The sequence below is a fragment of the Acomys minous genome, assembly GCF_964271855.1.
Source record: "Acomys minous genome assembly, chromosome: 4".
Taxonomy (NCBI): domain Eukaryota; kingdom Metazoa; phylum Chordata; class Mammalia; order Rodentia; family Muridae; genus Acomys; species Acomys minous.
The window spans coordinates 110,660,263-110,681,540 of NC_140486.1; the positions used below are offsets into that span (position 1 = coordinate 110,660,263).

General features: G+C 46.0%; 1 protein-coding gene across 1 annotated transcript; it reads right to left on the reverse strand.

Annotated features, from left to right (window-relative positions):
- Positions 1–457: 457 nt before the first annotated feature.
- Positions 458–11,164, reverse strand: NCL (nucleolin). The gene is made up of 14 exons (XM_084779182.1): positions 10,972–11,164; positions 9,780–9,893; positions 7,520–8,030; positions 6,929–7,126; positions 6,737–6,826; positions 6,403–6,544; positions 5,697–5,821; positions 4,540–4,663; positions 3,490–3,647; positions 2,365–2,488; positions 2,115–2,248; positions 1,687–1,813; positions 1,134–1,363; positions 458–1,029 (listed from the first exon to the last, which is right to left on the reverse strand). The coding sequence occupies exons 1-14, from the start codon at positions 10,987–10,989 to the stop codon at positions 953–955; spliced, it is 2,172 nt and encodes a 723-aa protein (XP_084635308.1). The 5' UTR covers positions 10,990–11,164; the 3' UTR covers positions 458–952.
- Positions 11,165–21,278: the final 10,114 nt, after the last annotated feature.

Below are 21,278 nucleotides of genomic sequence, written 5' to 3' on the forward strand. Positions count from 1 at the left end.
AACTCACAGCGATCCGCCTGCCTCTGCCTCCCGAGTGCTGGGACTAAAGGCGTGCGCCACCACGCCCTGCCCAGATTTGATACTTTCAATGGCCAAAACTCCATGCTTGGATGCCTGTATGGACCCTTTCAACCAAAGGGAGACAAGCATGCCTTTTCCAGTCCATCTCAGACTACATGTCTCCCAAGTGCTGGGATTAGAATTATATACACAGGCTCTTGTATGGCATTTCCAACACTAATACATGTGCTCCTTCACCAACTGCTTGTCCAGTACACCCATCTAAGAATGCAAATGCAATATTATCACACCTCCCCCAAAAACCTATTTCCATATTTGCAGCTGGAATTCTTGAAAGCAAATTCCTACTTGGTAGAATCTGTCTGAACAATACAGTATTGGTTTTGCCAAGCTCTAAGTAAGCCACATTCCAAAAGGAACCTTCAGGAAACATAGATCTGGGCTCAGAGTTTAGGACTTTTAATCTGTCCTAAAGTCACTGAAAAAAAAAACATGTTAAACATTCCTTTACAATCCCCAACGCAAAAAAGAAAAACACATTTGTAGGAAAAAGGTTTTGTACACAGGGTAAAACAATATAAATTCAATCATACAGATGGGGTTAGCTCTATTACCCATCTTGAAAAAGTTACCTGTTCAATGACAAAGCCTCCTAAGGACATACCGAGACAGTATATAGTCATGTGGTCTATTTAGAATCCATAGAAAGAGAACATTTCAAGAGAGATACATACACTGCTGGTTTTGACTAAGTTCATATAAACCAACAGAACACCTCTTGAAATGTTCTCTTTATTCAGATTCCAATAGACCACGTGGTCTCTAATGTCTTGGAATGTCCTTTGAAGGCTCTGTCATTGAATAGGTAACAGAGTAAAAACCCCAGAGTCCTTTCTTTAAAATGAAGAGGGAAAGACTGGAATGGAAGGAACTATTCAAACTTCGTCTTCTTTCCTTGTGGCTTGAAGTCTCCCCCTCCTCCTCTGCCACCGCGGAAGCCTCCTCGTCCTATGGGAAGGCAAAAAGATGAAAGTGTGGCACAATGCTAGGGACTGACTTTCCCACCCCAGAGATTTAGTAATCACATAGAGGTTCCAGCTCCCATCCTTTACCTCCGAAGCCTCCTCTTCCTCCTCTTCCTCCAAAGCCTCCTCTTCCTCCTCTGCCACCGCCTCTACCTCCTCCGAAACCTCCTCTGCTTCCACCTCGGCCACCAAAGCCACCTTCACCCTTAGGTTTGGCCCAGTCCAAGGTAACCTTGTTTCCATCAATTTCTCCATCCTCCATGGCCTCCTTGGCAGCTTTGGCATCTTCCTCACTATTAAAGTCTACAAAACCAAACCTAAAACACAATAAAAATCACCCATTTAAAAATAACACAAGCAATAAGTCACCCATAGAGTGATTGTACAGAAAACACTCTTTAGGTCAAGACCTAACTGCAGTAAATTCTGGCTGGATTTCAGAATGTTTCACACAACAGCCATATATACCTCTGCAAAAACAGAAGATTTAAGTGCTAGTTCTGTGAACTCTCTTTTCTTCTCGTGCGAATCCATAATCTGCCACCAGTTGGCAGAAAGGAGCTCAATGAGAAGACACTGGGGAGCTAAGCTCCCCGTGCAGAATGCATTAAAGAGAAACAGCACTACTATGATGTCTTACCCTTTAGAGGAACCAGTTTCCCTATCAGTGACTATTCTTGCACGAACAGAACCCTCAAATGATTCTTTTAAGGTCTCTTCAGTGGTATCCTCAGACAGACCTTTGACAAACAGAGTTTTGGATGGCTCTGGAAGAGAAAAATGATGCCTGTTTTATAGGATTTCACTATGTACCTTTGGCTGTTCTGTGAACCCAGATGTCACCCAATCTAAAAAGTGCTGCTTTGAGCTGACATAGATGGATCAGAACTTGACTATCTAGAGGAATTTTCTTGAGATTTCATCAATTATTTCTCAGGTAATCAGTCATCATATCCAGTTGTCATTTACTCAGCAGCTACATAAAGAAGCCAGCCCCACATAAGCATGGACACACATAAGTTCAAAAAATGCCACCCACCCCAGTTACATCATGTCTAGGTGACTTACGACTTCTTGCATTAGGTGATCCCCTCTGTCCTTGTAACTCCAGCCTGATTGTTCTGCCCTCAATTTCTATTTTATTACAGGTGTCCAAAGCTTCTTTAGCATCTTCAAATGAAGCAAATTCTATATATGCGTATCTGAGGATTGAAAATCAGAGTAGTACATAATTAATGTTATCAGGATAGAGCTGCATAGTTGTAGCCTTTCTAGAGCTAATATATTCAGCCCACACCTAACATAAAAATTACTTTACCCTTTAGATTTGCCATGTTGGTTCTGGGGTACTTTGATAAAAGTAGCTTTTTCAAATACTTCCTGAAGTGTTTCTTCTGTTGCACTGTAGGAAAGGTTATTTAAAACCAAAGTTTTTGATTCACCTGCAAATACAATGATGTTACATTTAGCAAGTTGTGTGTAAATTAAAACACTCAGACAATAATATGTGGGCCACAGAACAAGGCTACTTCCTACCTACTGCACAAAAGATGCCCTGTAACCGAAATAACACTTCAGCCATGGACCACACATGACAATCCTAAAATCACCATCACTCTCAACTCAAAAGAGCATTATATACAGTAATGCCCTCCTTGTTCCTTTCACTTTTAGTCTAACTGGATGATTGTTCCGTTACCCTGTATTATTTCTAAAATATGCATAGTTCAAGCCATTTAAAGTATAATATGCACCCAACAAAGAAAGCTGTATTTGGGTCTGGAGAGATGGCTCAGGTTAAGAGCATGGACTACTGTTCCAGAGATCCTGAGTTCAAATCCCAGCAACCACATAGTGGCTCACAACCATCGATGTGATCTGGTGCCCTCTTCTGGCCTGCAGGTGTACTTGTAGGCAGAGCACTGTATACTTAATTAAAAAAAAAAAAGCAAGCTATAGTTGACTACCCCGCTCCAATGGAGTTTCAAATAGCTCCCATTTATGAAGACTAAAAATTAGCTATATGAAGAGGTGAATTGGAGCCCAGGCATGGTGGTGCACACCTTTAATCCCACAAGACCAGCCTGGTCTACAAAGTTGAGTCCAGGACAGCGAAGACTACAAAGAAACTTGGGGGGGGGGGGGGGGGGAAGTGACAAAAAAAAAAAAAAAAATCAAAAACTTCTAGCCAGGTAGTGGTGGCAAACACCTTAAAGCCCAGCACTTGGGAGGCTGAGGCAGGTGGTGGATCGCTGTGAGGCCAAGGTCAGCCTGGTCTACAAAGCAATCCAGGACAAGTCAAGGCTACATAGAGAAACCCTGTCTTCAAAAACAAACAAAACAAAGAAAGCAATGGTGTGGTGAACTAATTAATCCTGGTTAATCATAAGAGTACAAAGATGCAAATGCTTTCCAAGCCGTGCTAGAATTAGGCCAAACTTACCAGAACCCCAACTGCTATTCTTTCCACCTCTCTCTTGCCTTTGTCCTTTCTCTCCAGTGTAGTAGAGTGAAACAGATCGCCCATCAATTTCTGTCCCTTGCTTTTCTTCCAAGTTTTTCTCTGCATCAGCTTCAGACTTAAATTCAATATAAGCAATCCTACAATAGAGATAAGCAGATAACAAGCAATTTGCTTAATAAACATGTTAGGTCAAGGCCAGCCCCGAGGTAAGCTGCATGCCTGTAATCCCAGCACTCAAGGAAGTAGAGGCCAGCCTGATCTACAAAATGAATCCAGGAAAGACAAGGTAACAGAGACTATCTCAGAAAGAAAGCCAGCCAGCCACAAACTACTAACACAAAAAAACTAGGCCAATGTCACAAGTATCAGTGTCATCCTGTGACCCCACTTAGTCGTGTGTACACTCAGTGACTGAAACAGGTGGTATGAGTGCTTTTACTGTTCTTTTTCATGTTTTTGCTCGTCTTTAAAATCATCCTGGGTGCTAGAGAGATGGCTCAGAGGTTAAGAACACCAACTGCTCTTCCAAAGGTCCTGAGTTCAATTCCCAGCAACCACATGGTGGCTCATAACCCATCAATGAAATCTGGTGCCCTCTTCTGGTGTACATGTAGGCAAAACACTGTATATATAATAAATTTTTAAAAAAATCATCCTTTAAACTTATGTAGACTTTCACCCTTATTACATAGGGAGGAAAAAGCAACGCAGCAATAGATTAAACTGTGTAGAATCGTTATCTCTTGTAGAGAAGATGATAGTCCTGGTAGTACCAAGGACCTGAGGCAAAAGCCAGTGCTGATTTGGAAGTCAGCCTGTTAACAGTGAACAGAGCTTCAAAACCAATCTACCAGCTGAGCATGATGCTACACTCCCTTAATCTCAGTTCAATCTGGCTACAAAATAAGTTTTAGAGCACAGACTACACAGAACCTGTTTAGGGCAGGAGAGGGGGAAAGGACACTCCTACCAACTCAGAAAACACCTTTTTGTTAACTAAAACTCAACAATCAAAGACACAAAACATACCCTTTACTCTTCCCATCCTGGTTGACCAATCTGATCTCCATGGCATCTTCAAATACTTCTTTCAAGTCATCCTCAGTAATGTTGAAAGACAGGTTTTTGGCTAACAGTGTTCTTGCAGCTCGAACTAGATTAAAAAATAAGACGACTTAAGTACACATCACCTAACAAATAACAAAGAGAATACAGCAATAAAGGATGTGAAATGGCTCAATGGTTATGAGCGCTTAGCATGAAGAGGATCCATGTTCAATTCTCAGCACTCACAATAGAGGTTCACAATTATCTGTCCAGTTTCAGATGAGGCTCTCTTGGCCTCCTTGGGCACCAGGCAAACATGTCATCTACATGTATATAAAGCTACCCTAGGTCATCTATTAAGTTACACACGAAACAAGTTTAAGTCCCCGTTCTACGATACCTTACCACCAATATGGATTATTCCAGTAAGTGACAGCCCTACACAAGTCTGTGACTTGCTTGACTGAGGTGTAGCAGTGTTAAAGAGTGCTTGCCTGGCTGGGTGTAATGGTGTACGCCTTAAATCCTAGCACTCAGGAGGCAGAGGCAGGTGGATGGCTGTGATTTCAAGGCCAGCCTGATCTCGGACAGCCAAAGCTACAGAGAAACCCTGTCTCAAAGAAAGACTGCTTGCCTAAGCAGGGTGTGAGGCCAGCCGGGTCTATAAAACCCAGGACACCCAAGGATAGAGATGCCATGTCTCAAAAACCCCAAAGTGCTTGCTTTGCAATGCAGAGGGCACAGGTACAATTTTTAGCACAATTAAGCAGGGAACACACTTCGAACTGCTTTGCAACAAAAGTAACTTTACTAAGCTGACAGTACAAACTTGTCAGCAAGAACTTCACATGTCGCCTCAGGGGTCGCCATACGAGGATAAAACTGCAGGGTGTGGTAGCCTCTAATTCCAGCACTCAGGAGGCAGAGGCCGATGGATCTCTTTTGAATTCGATACCAGCCTAAGTCTACAGGTGTCTAGGGCAGCCTGTGCTGTGTAACCAAAAAAAAAAACCCTGACTCGGAACAACCAGAACAAAAACAAAACCCCTCAAAAAACAAAAACAAAAAACAAAAACATGAAACTAAGGGAAAGGGAGGATGTCTACCTCCTAGTCAGTTACCCAGACCCTTTTACATACCTTTCTTACTATCTCTTCCTTTTGGTTTTTCTAGTTTAATTTCATTTCCGAACACTTTTAAACCAGTAAGCTCCAAGGCCTTTTCTAAGTCTTCAGCACACTCAAAGTCCACATAACCAAATTTCCTTGAAGATGAAAAGGACCAAAAAAAGAAAAGGACAAGATTACAGGCATGAGTGCGATCTATATTGAACCATGAGTGTCGGCAGCACTTATAGTGCCATCTTCATCTCCCACAGAACCAAGATACAACAGTAATTTCACTTACTACACTGTAACTGACAGCAATAGCTGAATAGATCCAATAATCTCAAATATTGCCCCAAATGCCAAATTCCTAAAACTGCTATTTTACACACCCGAAAGGTCAAATAGAGCTGGGCATTCACGATCAGCCTGGTCTATAAACCAAGCCTAGGACTGCCAGGGCTTTACAGAGAAACCCAGTCTTGGGGGAAAAAAGCAAAATAACGAAAATAAAGAAAAAGCCAAAAAAAAAAAAAAAAAAAAAAAAAAAAAAAAAAAAGCACGCAAACAAACAAAAAGGTCAGCCACTTCAAGTTTATAGACTTGAATTGTAATTTGATGACTTAGTTCATTAATGTCCAATCTTTACTAATGTAGTGTTTAAAGGCATGGAAGAAGGTAACTGAAAGGTAAAAACACCAGCTAATACAAATAAACATTATTCAATAAAAAAACGTACCTGTTTGTACCAGTTCTGACATCAACAACAACAAGATCATTCTTAGCAAAAAGTTCGCTGATGGCAACTTTTAGTTCATTAACAGACTTGCTTGGATTAAGGTTTCCAATAAACAGATTGAAAGGTGTAGTTGGTTCTGAGCCTGCACAGAAAATGAACTTTTAATCCACTTATAAGCTCAGTCTGCATAAATTTCAGCATAAAATAACTATAAAGCACATCAGCACATTACATTTCAACACCAGGTTTCAGTATTAAGTCCCTCTGTCATTCATCACTTGTGCCACTGCTTCTTTAATCTCCTCTCATTTCCCCCCAATTTTTGCAGGCTTACCTTCTGTTACTTTCTGTTTCTTGGCTTCAGGGGCTTCTTTCTGTTTGGTCATTTCCTTCTTCCGTTTTCCAGATGCTGCTTTAACAGGTTCTAGGTAAGATGTTTTTAAAGTCGTTGGTGAGAAGGCAAACATTTTAGTATTTCTATTAAACATTACTCAGGTCAGTGTACTTTAGAACTTAATCTGATTACCTTCTTCCTCCTCCTCCTCCTCCTCCTCTTCTTCCTCCTCTTCATCCTCCTCCTCTTCTTCCTCTTCCTCCTCTTCCTCATCATCATCATCATCATCATCCACCTCCTCAGCCACAATCTTGGCTTTCACAGGAACAACTTTTGCGGCAGCTTTCTTTCCTTTGGCTGGTGTGATCTCCATAACTTCTTCTTCTGAGTCTGAAAGAAAGCAAAGGCATTTGTTAACAGTACAGACAACATGAATCCTATAAACATCAAAATTAAAAAGAAAATTCTGAGAACGAATATCCTGACAACATGCATGGTTAAGTTACACCAGGCATGGTACAAACCTTTAATTCTAGTACCCAGGAGGTGGATCACAGTGAGTTGTAGGCCAACCTGGTCTACAAAGGGAGTTCAGGACAGTCAAGCTAGAGAGAAACCTCTCTCTTGAAAATCCAAAGGAGAATCAAGAGCAAAAAATACTTATAAAGTGGTCAGGGATATATGCATTTGATATGTTAAGCCCTGGATCATGGACTAGAGAGATGGTTGAGTAGTTAAAAGCATAAGACTTCTAACACTAAAGAGAAACCCTTAAACACTTACCATCCTCCTCTTCCTCCTCCTCCTCATCATCTTCCTCATCATCATCATCTTCATCCTCCTCATCCTCATCCTCTGAGGCAGGAGCAGCAGCAATAGCTGCTGCTTTTGCTGGTTTCCCTCCTTTTATTACAGGGCGCACAAATTCATTGTCTTCCTCCTCCTCATCTTCCTCATCACTGTCATCTTCATCCTCTTCATCCTCATCCTCATCGCTGTCTTCCTTTTTGGCATTCTTACCATTCTTAGCCCCCTTGGCTGGAGTGACAGCTCCCTTCTTACCAGGAGTTGCTACCAATGCTTTTGCTTGTGTGGCTCCCTTCTTACCAGGCGTTGGAACTACTTTCGCTGGTGTAGCTGCCTTCTTAGCTGGTGTGGCTGCTGCCTTTTTGCCTGGAGTAACAGCTGCTTTCTTAGCTGGTGTGGGAACTGCAACTTTTTTTGTTTGTGAAACCACCACCTTCTTGGCTGGGGTTGCTGAAGCCTTCTTGCCTTTTTTCTGAGTAATGACAACCTTGAAAACAAATCATAAGTATATCCAATGCTATCTTAAGATAGTGACACTAACTTCGAGCGCAAGAACATGAGAACTTGATGTTTTAAACCCAGGAGTCAAAGACTGGAGAGACACTGACAGGTAAGAGCACTTGTTACAGTGGCTGGAGAGTTGGCTCAGAGGTTATGCTCCTCCAGAGGTCCTGCGTTCAATTCCCAGCAACCACATGGTAGCTCACAACCATCTATAATGTGACCTGATGCCCTCCTCTGGCCTGCAGGTGTGTATGCAGGCAGAGCACTGTATACAAATAAAAATAAATCTTTTATTATTATTTTTGTTTTGTTTTTCAAGACAGGGTTTCTCTGTGTAGCCTTGACTGTTCTGGACTCACTCTGTAGACCAGGCTGGCCTCGAACTCACAGCGATCCACCTGCCTCTGCCTCCCAAGTGCTGGGATTAAAGGCGTGGGCCACCAGAAAATAATTTTTTTAAAAAAGCACTTATTACTTTGAAATTTCAGTTTTCAGTGTACACATGGTATCTCTACATCCAGTTCCAGGGATCTGAGAACATTCTTCTGGCCAGAAATGTCAGGCATGCTTAGTGCAGACAAACACTCAATACACGTAAAAATCTTAAGTTCTTGACCCAGAATGCACGGCTTATGTATGCTTATCAAACACCCATGTTTTAAAAAAAAAAACCCCAATAAGGAAAACTGGCTGGTGGAGCACACCTTTAATCCCAACACTCGGGAAGCAGAAGCAGGCAGATCTCTTTAGAGTTCAAAGCCAGCCTGGTCTACCAAGTGAGTCCTGGACAGCCAAGGCTACACGGAGGAAAAAAAACTAGCTAATTCAGCCTCCAGTAGTTGAGGTAAAGAAAAATATTTTAGTTTAGGACAGCTAAGGCTTCATGGAGAAACCCGTCTCAAAACACACAACAACAAACACACACAAAACCAAGACTGTCTCAAAAAAATAAAAAAGAAAGAAACGCTCCACTCAAACTACTTTTTGCTTATCACTAGGTTTGAGGTTTTTCTGAGACAGGGTTTCTCCGTGTAGCCTTGACTATCCTGGACTCACTCTCTAGACCAGGCTGGCCTCAAACTCAGTGATCTGCCTGAGTGCTAGGAGTAAAGACTTGTGCCACCATCCCATGGCTGCCATGCTAATTAGTAGTTTTAGTGAATATTTGTTTAAAGCAGAGCTTTTTTCTAAATAAGAAATCTCATTGAACATGACTATTTTTTTGAAATAGGGTTTCACTGTAGTCCCAGCTTGCCTGGAATTAAAAACCTTCATGCTTCTGCCTCCTAGGATTAATTTAAATACTCCACAATTAAGTGCTAGATCTAGCTAATGGGTAATTTGTAGGCCTCAATCCATACAAATGGTATTTTGAGCAATGACTGGCATTAGTTTATACAATAGGCTCAGTGAGAGAACTGGCACTAATAGGAATGATAATATTTTGCTTAATTTAAAACAAGTTATTCTCACATCTAAATAGTGCCCAGCTTAGTCACTCAAAACATTAGAAAAGAGAATCCACATGGTGCCACAAAAACCACGAGACCCTGTAACCTCTGACTGGACACCATTCCTATTATACTCTTGTTTAAATACTTAATTATTAATGGCAAAAAGGGCTTGTGGCTCAACCATTTATTACAATACTGCATTTTTATAATACTTCCAGACATTCAACTGCAGAAGTTTTACTGCTATCTTAAACACAATCTTCCAATTAACTATGTACCTCTTCTCCACTGCTGTCATCGTCATCTTCTGACATTTCTTCATCTTCACTATCTTCTTCCACTTCCTTTGGGGGAGGAGCCATTTTCTTGGACTCACCGTGGGTTTTGCCGGCCTACAAATGCATCACAGTAATTATGTCTTTACCGGAATCTTAAGCCATTTTGTCTTTTGCACGAGGACTTCCACACTGGCAATGTATCGCACTCTCCTGGTAAAATTTGCTGAGAACCGTCTGTGTTTGTCTTTCCTTTTCACAGACAACTGAGAAAAAACCCTTTACCTTTTTTAACACCCACATTTTAAAGGTCTCCTACTCGTGGCCCTTTTATATTCTGGCCCGTTCCTCTTGAGTTCAAGTTAAAGGTATCCCTCTCTAAATTATTCGCTGGGGCGACGAGAGAGTTAAATCTTCAAAGCACCTTTCTTTCTTTTTCCTGGTTTTCCAAGACAAGGTGTCTCTGTGTAGCCCTAGCTGCCCTGGAGCTCACGCTGGCCTCGAAGCGAGCCACCCGCCGCCTGCCTGCACCACCCGGTTACCAGGATTAAAGGCGCGCGTCCCTAGTTTGATAAACACCTTCTAAAAGCATCTTCTCCGTTCCGGGAACTCGGTTTCCGACTTTCTCACGCTACAGCCTAGCCACGTGGAGGCGGCCAGCAAGCCTCCACGTGTTGCTCTGCCTGTCACGGGCAGAGATTGGGGGCGGGGGGGTCGCTGAGCTATCTAGGCCAATCCTGCTGTCCCCTGTCCCACCCCCGTCGCGCCGACACACGAGGAACGCCGCAACCCACGTGGCGGGCAGCGCACCGGAGCACGTGCACGAGGAGGCGGGGCCCGGGCGAGCCCTAGCCGCATGAGCTTGGCCCTCTCTCCACGCGGCGAGCCCGCCGCGCCCTCTCCGCGCTCAGCTCCCCTCAGACCTCCCCCCCTCCACCCGGACCACTCGGGCCGCTCAACTCAACGCCGCCTTCCCCGGGGAAACCAGCCTCTGCTCTTCTCAACCCCCCCCGAGCCAGAGGCCAAGCACCGCGAGACCTCCCGCTAGTCGCGCGAGACTTCCCTCAGCATGGCGCCCTCGAACGCGCCCGGGATTGCGCGCAGGCCCTCCTCCCCTCAGCGGCGGGGGCGCGCGCGCTTCCCGTAGGGAGAGCAGGCCTACATCGCCCGTAGCCGCGCGTTAATGGCCTCTCACCTTTGCGAGCTTCACCATGCTGGCGAGTTATTACGGCGGCGCGTGTGGAGAGCGAGCAGCTCGGAAGAGCCCAGGGGAACCCACGCGAAGTCGACGGCAGCGGGGCGCGCTGAAGACTCTGGAGCACGTACAACTGCCTGCCAGCTACTGCTAGCGTCTAAGGCAAAAGACTGAGCCTGCCCAGTAATCGCCTCTGGAAAGGCGACGACGACGTCCTCGTGACCCCGCCTCCACCAACCAGAGCGCGCGTCCGTCCCCCGAGCCAATCGCGAGCCTTAACCCAGGACGGCGTGGGGGCGGGCCTACGGCGTAAGGGACGGAGATGTCAGGGGCGGGGCCTGACGGCGGCTTCCTGAGGGCGGGACTAGTTTTGTGCCAGGCGATCGTTGATTGGTTGGTGTGTGCAGTATTCCGGGAGCGGCCCGCTTACCCCCCTTGACGCCTGCGCTGTGAGACGCGCGGCGTTTGGCGCCGCTTGTGTGAGGAGCGTGGGGGTGGAGGCATGGCCCGGATGCCCTCCGGTAGTCGGACGCCGCATGGACCTCTATCCTCACGTGGTCTGCAGGTTGCTTGGAGGGGGATTCCTCCGCGCTGCGGGAGCCTTCGTCCCACGGTGGACTTCGCAGCGGCCTAAAATGTCCGCGGCGCGTTTCTGCTGAGGAGCAGGAGAGCGCCGGAAGTCCTGGGCCTAGCCTTCGCTTGGACCGGTTGGCGGCCCTCGGCCTGCCCTTTAGTGGAGCCGAGAGCATCCTCTTGGTTGCAGTGGTGTACTGCGAGGCGCCGTTCTGAAAGCCCCCAATAAAAGCAGTGCGGCGCAGTCTATTTACTCTTAGCAGATTATACCTAATATAATCTGTTTTATGAAGTATAACTCCTAATGGGGCCAGGTTCAGAGAGGTGGCTTCCTGGTGGATGGTGGGGAGGAGTTCACGCCGTCCTGTGACCACGAGTTCCCCTGAGGTGGAGAAGAGAGTTTTCTTGTGTTGCTTAAATGGTGGGTTTCAAGAGTAGCATTACTGGGGCGCTTCTATTCTAGGGTGTCGAGTGGGCATCTAAAGCCTAACTTTCTATAAAATCAGGGTTCCATTAACTGACAATACGAAGAAAATCACAGCCGGGCGGTGGTGGTGCATGCCTTTGGTCCCAGCACTTGGGAGGCAGAGAGAGGCAGGTCTCGGTTACTTCGGGACAGCCTGCTCTAAAAAGAGTTCCTGAACAGCCAAGGCTGTTACAGAGGGAAAAACAAAAAGATTTTTGTCCAGTGTGGCGTGGTGGTTGAGATGGGGCCTTATTATTTGCTCTGGCTGACGTGGAGCTCACTATGGAAGGAAGACTAGGCTAGCCTCTACCTGCCTCAGTGTGTTGGATTAAATGCATGTGTCACCACGCCTGACCCAACATCGGGAGATTTTTATGAGTGGGATGTGCTGGGTTCCAAGCTCTCTATCTGCCTTTGGAGATAACGCCTTCCCAGCCTGGAGGACAGCCACAGCCTCACACAAGTGGTCTCTACTTAGTCAGGGCAGGAGATGAGAGCCAGTGTTGTCGTGTGGAGGCATTTTCTTTATAGAGAGACCTGTCACACTTTGAACTGTATAGGATGAAACCAGGCGAGACTCTTGGGTAGAGGGACTGGAAGAATGGTGTGAGCCAAGATCTTGGATATTGCAAGCAGGAGCAAGCACTCAGGAGGAGAAAAGGAGCTGTGTGTGTGAAACAACATGGATGAATCCCAGTTAACATTGGCACAGCTTCTCTGTCGACCCAGTCTATCTGTATGGGGCCTTCCTCAACCATCTGGTGTAATGTGCCAGGAAGACTCACTCTTTGCACCTTAAGTTACACTCTTAGGCATTATCACTTACCTAGTGCTTTCCTTGGCCGTTTATTGTTAATTTGTCCCTTTCCCAGACCTGGGACCCACAAACTGTTGTCTGCTGTATTTCTGATGCCTAAAGCATTGCCTGGCATATCGTAGTGTTGAACATCAGTAAGTGGAGTGAGAAATAGGTAGTAGGTGCATACACGGCCCTAACACCACAAAGTGGGAACCTAACAGAAGTTTTTAAGTAAAGCAGTGGCAGGAGCAACTAGTGCAATTTGGTACTGCTGTGAAGTCGGTCTGGGTCAGCAACATATAATATACAGGTGATGCTTTCCAGGTATCAGGCTCTATTCAGCTCTTTAGACATGAGGACATAGAGCAGTGGTTCTCAACCTGTAGAGAGCCCTTTGGGGTCATACGATCCTTTCACAGGGGATGCATATCAGATATCCTGCATATAAAATATTTGCACTTTGTAACAACAAAATTATTATGAAGTAGCAATAGAAATAATTTTATGGGCCTGGTGCAGTGGCACACACCTATAATCTGGTCTGCAAAGTGAGTCCAGGGCAGCCACAGCTACACAGAGAAACTTTTTTTTTTTTTTTTTTTTTTTTTTGTCTTTTCCAGTTTTTCAAGACAGTGTTTCTCTGTGTAGCCTTGACTTTCCTCACTTTTCAGACCGGGCTGGTCTCGAACTCACAGTGATCTGCCTGCCTCTGCCTCCCAAGTGCTCGGATTAAAAGCATGCGCCACCACCACCCGTCTTCTGGAGAGTACTTAATATAGCTGCTGCTGGATCAAGGGTACAGCCTTTTATGTTCTGAGAGGTGCTTTTTTTTTTTTAATATGCATCAGTGTTTTGCCTGTATGTATGTGTGTGTGAGGGTGTCAGATACTGGAGTTACAGACAATGTGAGCTGCCATGTGGGGGCTGGGAACTGAACCTGGGTCCTCCAGATCAGCCAGTGCTCCTAACTGCTGAGCCATCTCTCCAGCCCCTGACGGGTGCTCTTACATGCACAGTCTGGAGACAGCTCCAAGCTTTAGCATAGAAGGATCTGAGTAGCAAGGGAGAGGTATCAATGTCCCCTAAGCAGGCGGGGCTGCCACTAACTCTGGGGAGTTTGACCAGGTCCTGACACCAGGTCAGAAGCTCCAAAGGCAGTACCGTGAAAAGCTCCCCACCTCCAAACTAGCAGAAGCCTGGCTCAACTCTGCTCACTCCCTGGTGACAGATACTAGTCTGCTGGCCACTGTGTGTACTCAGGGACCAAGCAGCCAGCTGGAGGAGACCTGAAGGGCTTAAAGACAAGAATCCACAATTTCCAGATCGAGGCCTCTAAGGATGGACTGTCTCAGGCTCCAGCTAAGAAAGTCACAGCAAGTATTTAAAACAAGCTTCCTACAGGGAATTGTTGACCTGAGTGCCAGGATCAGAGAAGACTTAAGGAAGCAGCTGCTGCCCTCGCCCCCTAGGCTCTTCCCTCTGAACGTAGAGCCCTGATAAAGGAAAGCTGCCTAATTGGGTGTAAGGATACAGGGCTTTACCCTGTCGTCTGAGTGCCAAGTCTCCATCTGGCCAATCCTGGAGAGTACCTAGGTAGGGAAGACTGCAGAGAGTTCACAACCACAGCCTGACTCCAGAACACCAGTCTTGAATGTCTGCTGTGAAGATGGGCAGAGCTGAGTTTCCAGCTTGCTCAACCTCTGAGGCTTTTAGATGCTGTGCAGAATTTTTAGCCAGATGCCTACAAAACATCATAAGCTCCATTGCCAAGCCTTACTTGGAACTTTAACGCATCTGATTAAAAAACATTATTGCCTGGGTGGTGGTGGCACACACCTTTAATCCCAGTATTTGGGAGGCAGAGGCAGGCAGATCTCTATGAATTCGAGGCCAGCCTGGTCTACAGAGTGACTTCCAAAACAGCCAAGGCTACTCAGCGACACCCTGTCTTGAAAAAAGTTTTATTAATAACGTGTATATAAGCTGGGCATGGTGGCGCACGCCTTTAATCCCAGCACTCGGGAGGCAGAGGCAGGCGGATCACTGTGAGTTCGAGGCCAGCCTGGTTTACAAAGTGAGTCTAGGACAGCCACGGCCACACAGAGAAACCCTGTCTCAAAAAAACAAAAACAAAAACGTGTATAGTTTTGTTTTGAGATAGGCTCTCGTATATAACAGGCTGACCTTAAACTCCTGTTCCTCCTGCCTCCCCCTCTAAATGCTAGGATGATGGTGTGTATCACTATGCCTGTATGTTTCGTTTTTAAGATTTTTTTTCCCCCAAGACAGTGTTTCTCTGTGTAACCTTGGCTGTCCTGAACTTACTTTGTAGACTAGGCTGGCTTTTTTTTTTCTTAAGATTTTTATTTTATGTATTGTGTATGTGTCCGCCACATGTGTGTGGATGCCTGTGGTGGGGGTGCAGAAGGCGGCATTGGATCCCCAGGAGCTGAAATTACAGAGTTGTCATGGACTCAACTTGCATGCTGAGAACTGAACCCTGGCCCTCTAGAAGACCTTGAGCCTCTGAGCCATTTCTCCAGCTTTATGCCCAGTTTTTAAAGATGTGCTGGCATGCCGGGCGTGGTGGCACACGCCTTTAATCCCAGCACTCAGGAGGCAGAGGCAGGCAGATTGCTGTGAGTTTGAGGCCAGCCTCGTCTACAAAAGTGAGTCCAGGACAGCCAAGACTGTCACACAGAGAAACCCTGTCTCTTGCTGGCAATCTAACGCGGCTCCTGGGAACTTAAAAACACTTTTATACTTATATTTTGAGACAGTGTTTCATTTGGTAGCCTTGAATTTAAGATGCTTCTGCCTCAGTGTCTAGAATGCTGAAATTACAGGCACCAGCTGTCACACCCACCTCCCACGCTGTCTTTGTTGCTGGCCAAAGGGCATTTTGTAGATCTGTCTTCACCATTATGGAACTTTGCTTGACCGCACTTCTTCCGAATTTCTCTGGCCTCTTTCCTTTGTCCTTTCTTCTTTTCTCCTCCTGCAACATTCACTTGCCTGCATGGCTGCCTGATACTCCCCATGTGCTGTCCTCGGCTTGGGCTTCCTTTTTTTTGTTTTCTCCTTTTGGCAATACTGGGGATTGAGCCTAGGGTCTCCTGCATTCAAGGCTAGCATTTTGCCACTGAGCTACAGTCCCAGTCTCTCCCTCCAGGGACAGCTTCTTTGGCTGAAGCTCCTTTCACAGTGGCTCTACTGCCATCTAATGGCGTCATGGCCGCTCCTTTCTTGCTGAGTTGCAGACTGAGCAGCCCCCCAGGCATCTCCCTCCACATTCAGCATCCAGCACTAAACTTTCCTCCACCGTCAAACTGTCCTTTTCACACTCCCCAGTAAATGAGACAGCCAGCATCTCCCCTAGCCCAGAGCCAGGAGGCTGCAGTACACGAAGGCTGCTGTAACAACGTGCAGTAGACTAATTTTTAATCAACTTTATAGCTCACAGTTCTGGCTCCCCGGAAGTCCAAGGTCAAGGCGGCAGCAATACAGCATCCGAGGGGGCTGGCTTCGAGAGATACACTGTTGTCACTGCATCAGCACAAGACAGAAGGCTGGACCCCGTTGTTATTAATAGCTCCAGGCTGTTCCTTACAGGAAGGGTCACTTAAGCAGGTGCTGTTGTTGGACAATGAAGGGGGGAGCTGTGTTTTCATTTTGAAAATGAGAACCAGTATTAAAGAATTTTATGCTGAAGGCCGGGTGTGGTGGCACATGCCTTTAATCCCAGCACTTGGGAGGCAGAGGCAGATGGATCACTGTGAATTCGAGGCCAGCCTGGACTACAAAGCAAATCCAGGACAATCAAGGCTACACAAAGAAACTCTGTATCGAAAAACAAAACAAAACAGAACAAAAACAATAAAGATGAGGAGGAAGGAGGGAATGTTGGGTCACTTGGCAGCTTTCCCACTTGACCTACAGTAATTCTTACTGCTGGGATGTACAGTGGCTCCACAGGGCCAGCAGGTGTCAGTGCCGAGGCCATCTGGGTCTGGAACACTGGTTGACTCCACCTTGAGATCTCCCGCACTGCTGAAGAGGCGCCCTGTATCTTTATGATTCTAGGTCACAGATCTCACCCTGCCTAAAGATCTGTCACTGTCACTATGGAAACATGTAGCCATCTCTCTTTTGTGTCCTGGGTTCCATCTTTCCCAAGGCTCCCTAACCACACACCTCCAGCAGCTCTGGTGTGGAGAAGCCAGGAACAGAAAGGTACTCCCACAAGCAGAGGACAAACCCTACATAACAGTGAGGATTGGTCCACAGAAGAAAGAGGAGAATTCCACATAGGAAGGAAAGGGAACCCCTCATCTATGGAGAAGACAAGATCTAATTTAGTGCCTGGCGCAGTGGCGCACACCTTTAATCCCAGCACTCTTGGGAGGCAGAGGCAGGCGGATCTCTGTGAGTTTGAGGCCAGCCTGGTCTACAAAGAGAATCCAAGCCGGGCGTGGTGGCGCACGCCTTTAGTCCCAGCACTCGAGAGGCAGAGGCAGGTGGATCACTGTGAGTTCGAGGCCAGCCTGGTCTACAAAGTGAGTCCAGGACAGCCAAGGCTACACAGAGAGACCCTGTCTCAAAAAACCAAAAAAACAAAAGAGAGAACCCAGGACAGCTAGGGCTACCCAGCTGTCGAAACCCTGTCTTGAAACAAAGAAACAAACCAAATCAGGGCTAGAGAGATGGCTCAGAAGGCAAGAGCACTGGCTGCTCTTCCAAAGGTCCTGAGTTCAGTTCACAGCCACCACATGGTGGCTGACAACCATCTATAATGAGATCCGGTGCCCTCTTTTGGTGTGCAGGCACACATGCATCCAGAATACTGTATAAATAATAAATTTAAAAACAAAAACCAAACCAAACAAAAAAGATCTAACTTAGCAGGGAGGGGACTAAGAAACTGACACCTGGGTGGGGACAGCACTGGACTCTGATGGAAAGACTGGGGCTTGGAGACTGACAGGGGCCACTTACTTGGCAGGTGGACAGCTGGCTGGACTCTAAGCAGTAGTCTCTGTGGAAAACAAGCAAACTTGGAGGCGAAGTGGTCAAAAACTGAGGCTGGTTATCCACACTGGAACCCCTATGCTTCCTCAAAGTGGAAGCATTCCTCTGGGGATGAGTGGGAACTATTTCCTTTTTTTGGTTGTTTTTTGTTTTTGTTTTTGTTTTTGTTTTTTTGGTTTTTCGAGACAGGGTTTCACTGTGTAGCCTTGGCCATTCTGGACTCACTTTGTAGACCAGGCTGGCCTCGAACTCACAGTGATCCGCCTGCCTCTGCCTCCCGAGTGCTGGGATTAAAGGCGTGCGCCACCACGCCCGGCACTTGTTTTTGTTTTTTGGTTTTTTTTTTTCCAGAGAAAGACAGAAGTACAGAAGCTTCAGGGTCACTAAGATGGCTCATTGTGTACAAGTGCATAACAACTTGAGTTGGATTCTTGAAACCTACGTGGAAAAGAAGCAACTCCCACAAGGCGCCTTCCAACCACCACATGTGGACTGTGGCAGGCGTGTGCTCACCAAACTCCGAATAAAAGTAAGAAGAGGACAGCTCCCTGCGTCCCTGTTCTCGCTTTGGTTTCACACCTTGGCCTTTCTCCATGAAGGATTGTAACCTGTAAGCCAGATAAGACCCTTTCCTTCCCAAGTTGCTTTGAGCCAGTATTTTATCACAGTAATGGGAGTAAATTATGACAGCTTCCCAGCTGTGTGACTGTGGTACTTTGAATGAGAAACATCCCCCCCATAATCTCAGGCATTTGAACCCTTGGTCCCCAGTTGGTGACAGTTTGGGGAAGCCTATGGGGTGTGGCCATGCTGGAAAACATATGCAGGGGGTGGGGAAGGCTTTGCAAGTAAAAAGTCTTGCCTTCTTGTTTTCTGGCTCGGCTTGGGGTTTAGGTTAAAGATGTCAGTTTTCAGCTCTCTTCTCCTGGTATCTTGACTGCCAATTGCTGCCATGCCTTCCCACCACGGAGGACTATTAATTCCTGGAACCACAAGCCCAAATAAACTCTCCTGTAAGTTGCCTTAGTCATGGTAGTTTTGTTGTTTTGAGACAGGGTTTCTCTGTGTCTCTCTGTAACAGAGCCCTAGACTCTGTCCTAGACTCACTTTGTAGACTAGGCTAGCCTTGAACTCACAGATATCTGCCTGCCCTGCTTCCAGTGCTGAGATGAAAGGCGTGTGCCACCACACCTGCACAGTCATGATGTTTTTATCACAGCAAGAGAAATGACTGTCAGAACACAATCCAAGAAAACAGTTGTGCAAGATTTCTGAGTGACTTTGAGAAAACTTCAAGAAAACAAAAGTCAGCTGGGCGGTGGTGGCGTACACCTTTAATCCCAGTACTCAGGAGGCAGAGGCAGGCAGATCTCTGTAAATTCAAGGCCAGCCTGGTCTACAAAGCGAGTCCAGGACAGCCAAGGCTACACAGAGAGACCCTGTCTCAGAAAAACAAAACAAAACAAAAAGAAATAAAAGAAAAATCTTGTGACCTTGAAATGTGCTCCCAGATGCAGTAGATAGGAGAGTTTACTTCAGATTGTTCATTACAACCAGCTACTGCCTCTATGGAAAAACATGTTTTGTCAGTGCACCCTGCCCACCACATAAGGCTTATCCTTATGACTAGACACTTCTCTCATGTGACGTCCTGAACCCTCAGAACATAAACTGTCTGGTGCTCTGAATAAAGTGGGCTAATACCTGCCTAGTTCATCAGCTCCATTCTCTCAGCTCCGACCACTTCTTGAGATGGAACAATAGCTAATAATGGTGACCCCCACACAAAATCTCCCAACCCCAGTACTTGGGAAGCCAACGCAGGGTGATCCTGGTGTTTATACAACGGGACCATAGCTCAATAAAACATCAGAGCACGATGCATGCCTTTAATCCCAGCACATCAGAAGCCGTTCTACTCCTGTCCCCAGTTTGACCGTGAGGTGAAATTAAGATCAAGTTCTCAGGCCCTACATGCCTGAAACCAGGAAGACTCAATGCTTGCTGCTTAGGATAAAATAGACGATAAATGCATGTTCTGCTTGGGTTCCATTAGAGTTAAGGCCACAGAATCCTGCTATGTGGGGCTGGAGAGATGGCTCAGTGGTGAAGAGTACTACCTGCTCTTCCAAAGGTCCTGAGTTCAATTCCCAACAACCACATAGTGGTTCACAAGCATCTGTAATGTGATCTGATGCCCTCTTCTGGCCTGCAGGTGTACATGCAGGCAGAGCACTGTATATATAATAATAAATAAATCTTAAAAAAAAAAAATATCTTGCTATGTGGAAAGTCCCAGAGAGCTGGAATGCTCCTAAGAGCCCACTCCCCAAATCTCAGGCAACCAGCTTAAAATGCTTTGTCTAGCCACCTGGGTATGTTATGCTCAGAACAAAATGAATTCTTTTCTTTTCTTTCTTTATTTTTTAATGATTTATTATGTATACAGTATCCTGCATGTACACCTGCACACCAGAAGAGGGCACCAGATCTCATTATAGATGGTTGTGAGCCACCATGTGGTTGCTGGGAATTGAACTCAGAATCTCTGGAAGAGCACTGGTGCTCTTAGCCGCTGAGCTATCTCTCCAGCCCCTAAATTCTTTTATTTACTTGTTTATTTATTTATTTTGGTTTTTCGAGACAGAGTCTCTCTGTGTAGCCTTGGCTGTCCTGGACTTGCTTTGTAGACCAGGTTAGCCTCGAATTCACAGTGATCCACCTGCCTCTGCCTCCCGAGTGCTGGGATTAAAGGCGTGTGCCACCACACCCGATATAAAATCATTTCTTAAGTTTAGCTAATCAAACTAATAAAATGCTGTCCTACCCCTTGCTTCCCACCTGGGTACCTGCTTAAGATTTTTCTTATAAAAAGCCTGCCTTAGAAACAGACCGGTGTCCCGGTGTGATTCCTAAATTCAGACTGTGGCCCTGACCAGTCAGTTCTTGTTCAGCATTCAAATAAATTTCTTTCAGTGTGAGTCTGGTGTTTGAGTGGTCAATGTATGGTATTCTTGAGCCTATAAGAGTAAGCCATCTCTCCAACCCCATAGTTTTGTTTGGGGCAGGGAAGGGGGGCATTGTTTGTTATTTTGTTTGAGAGAGGGTTTTTTTTATTTTTATTTTTATTTTTTTGAGACAGGGCTTCTCTGTGTCTCTCTCTGTCCTAGACTCACTTTGTAGATTAGGCTGGCCTCCAACTCACAGAGATCTGCATGCCTCTGCCTCCCAAGGGCTGGGATTAAAACTTGCACCACCTGCACCACCGTGCCGAGCCCTGTTTAAGAGAGTCTCACTCTGTAGTCACTCACTGTTCCATTGCTGTAAAAGACACCATGACTACAGCAGCTCTTTTTTTTTTTTCCCTCGAGACAGGGTCTCTCTGTGTAGCCTTGGCTGCCCTGGACTCACTTTGTAGACCAGGCTGGCCTTGAACTCACA

Excerpts from the sequence above, each read along its gene's own strand:
- NCL (XM_084779182.1), bottom strand. Across the intron at positions 6,545-6,736 it reads GAAACAGAAAGTAACAGAAG|GCTCAGAACCAACTACACCT; the intron begins GTAAGCCTGCAA and ends TTTTCTGTGCAG. Across the intron at positions 3,648-4,539 it reads CAGGATGGGAAGAGTAAAGG|GATTGCTTATATTGAATTTA; the intron begins GTATGTTTTGTG and ends TCTCTATTGTAG.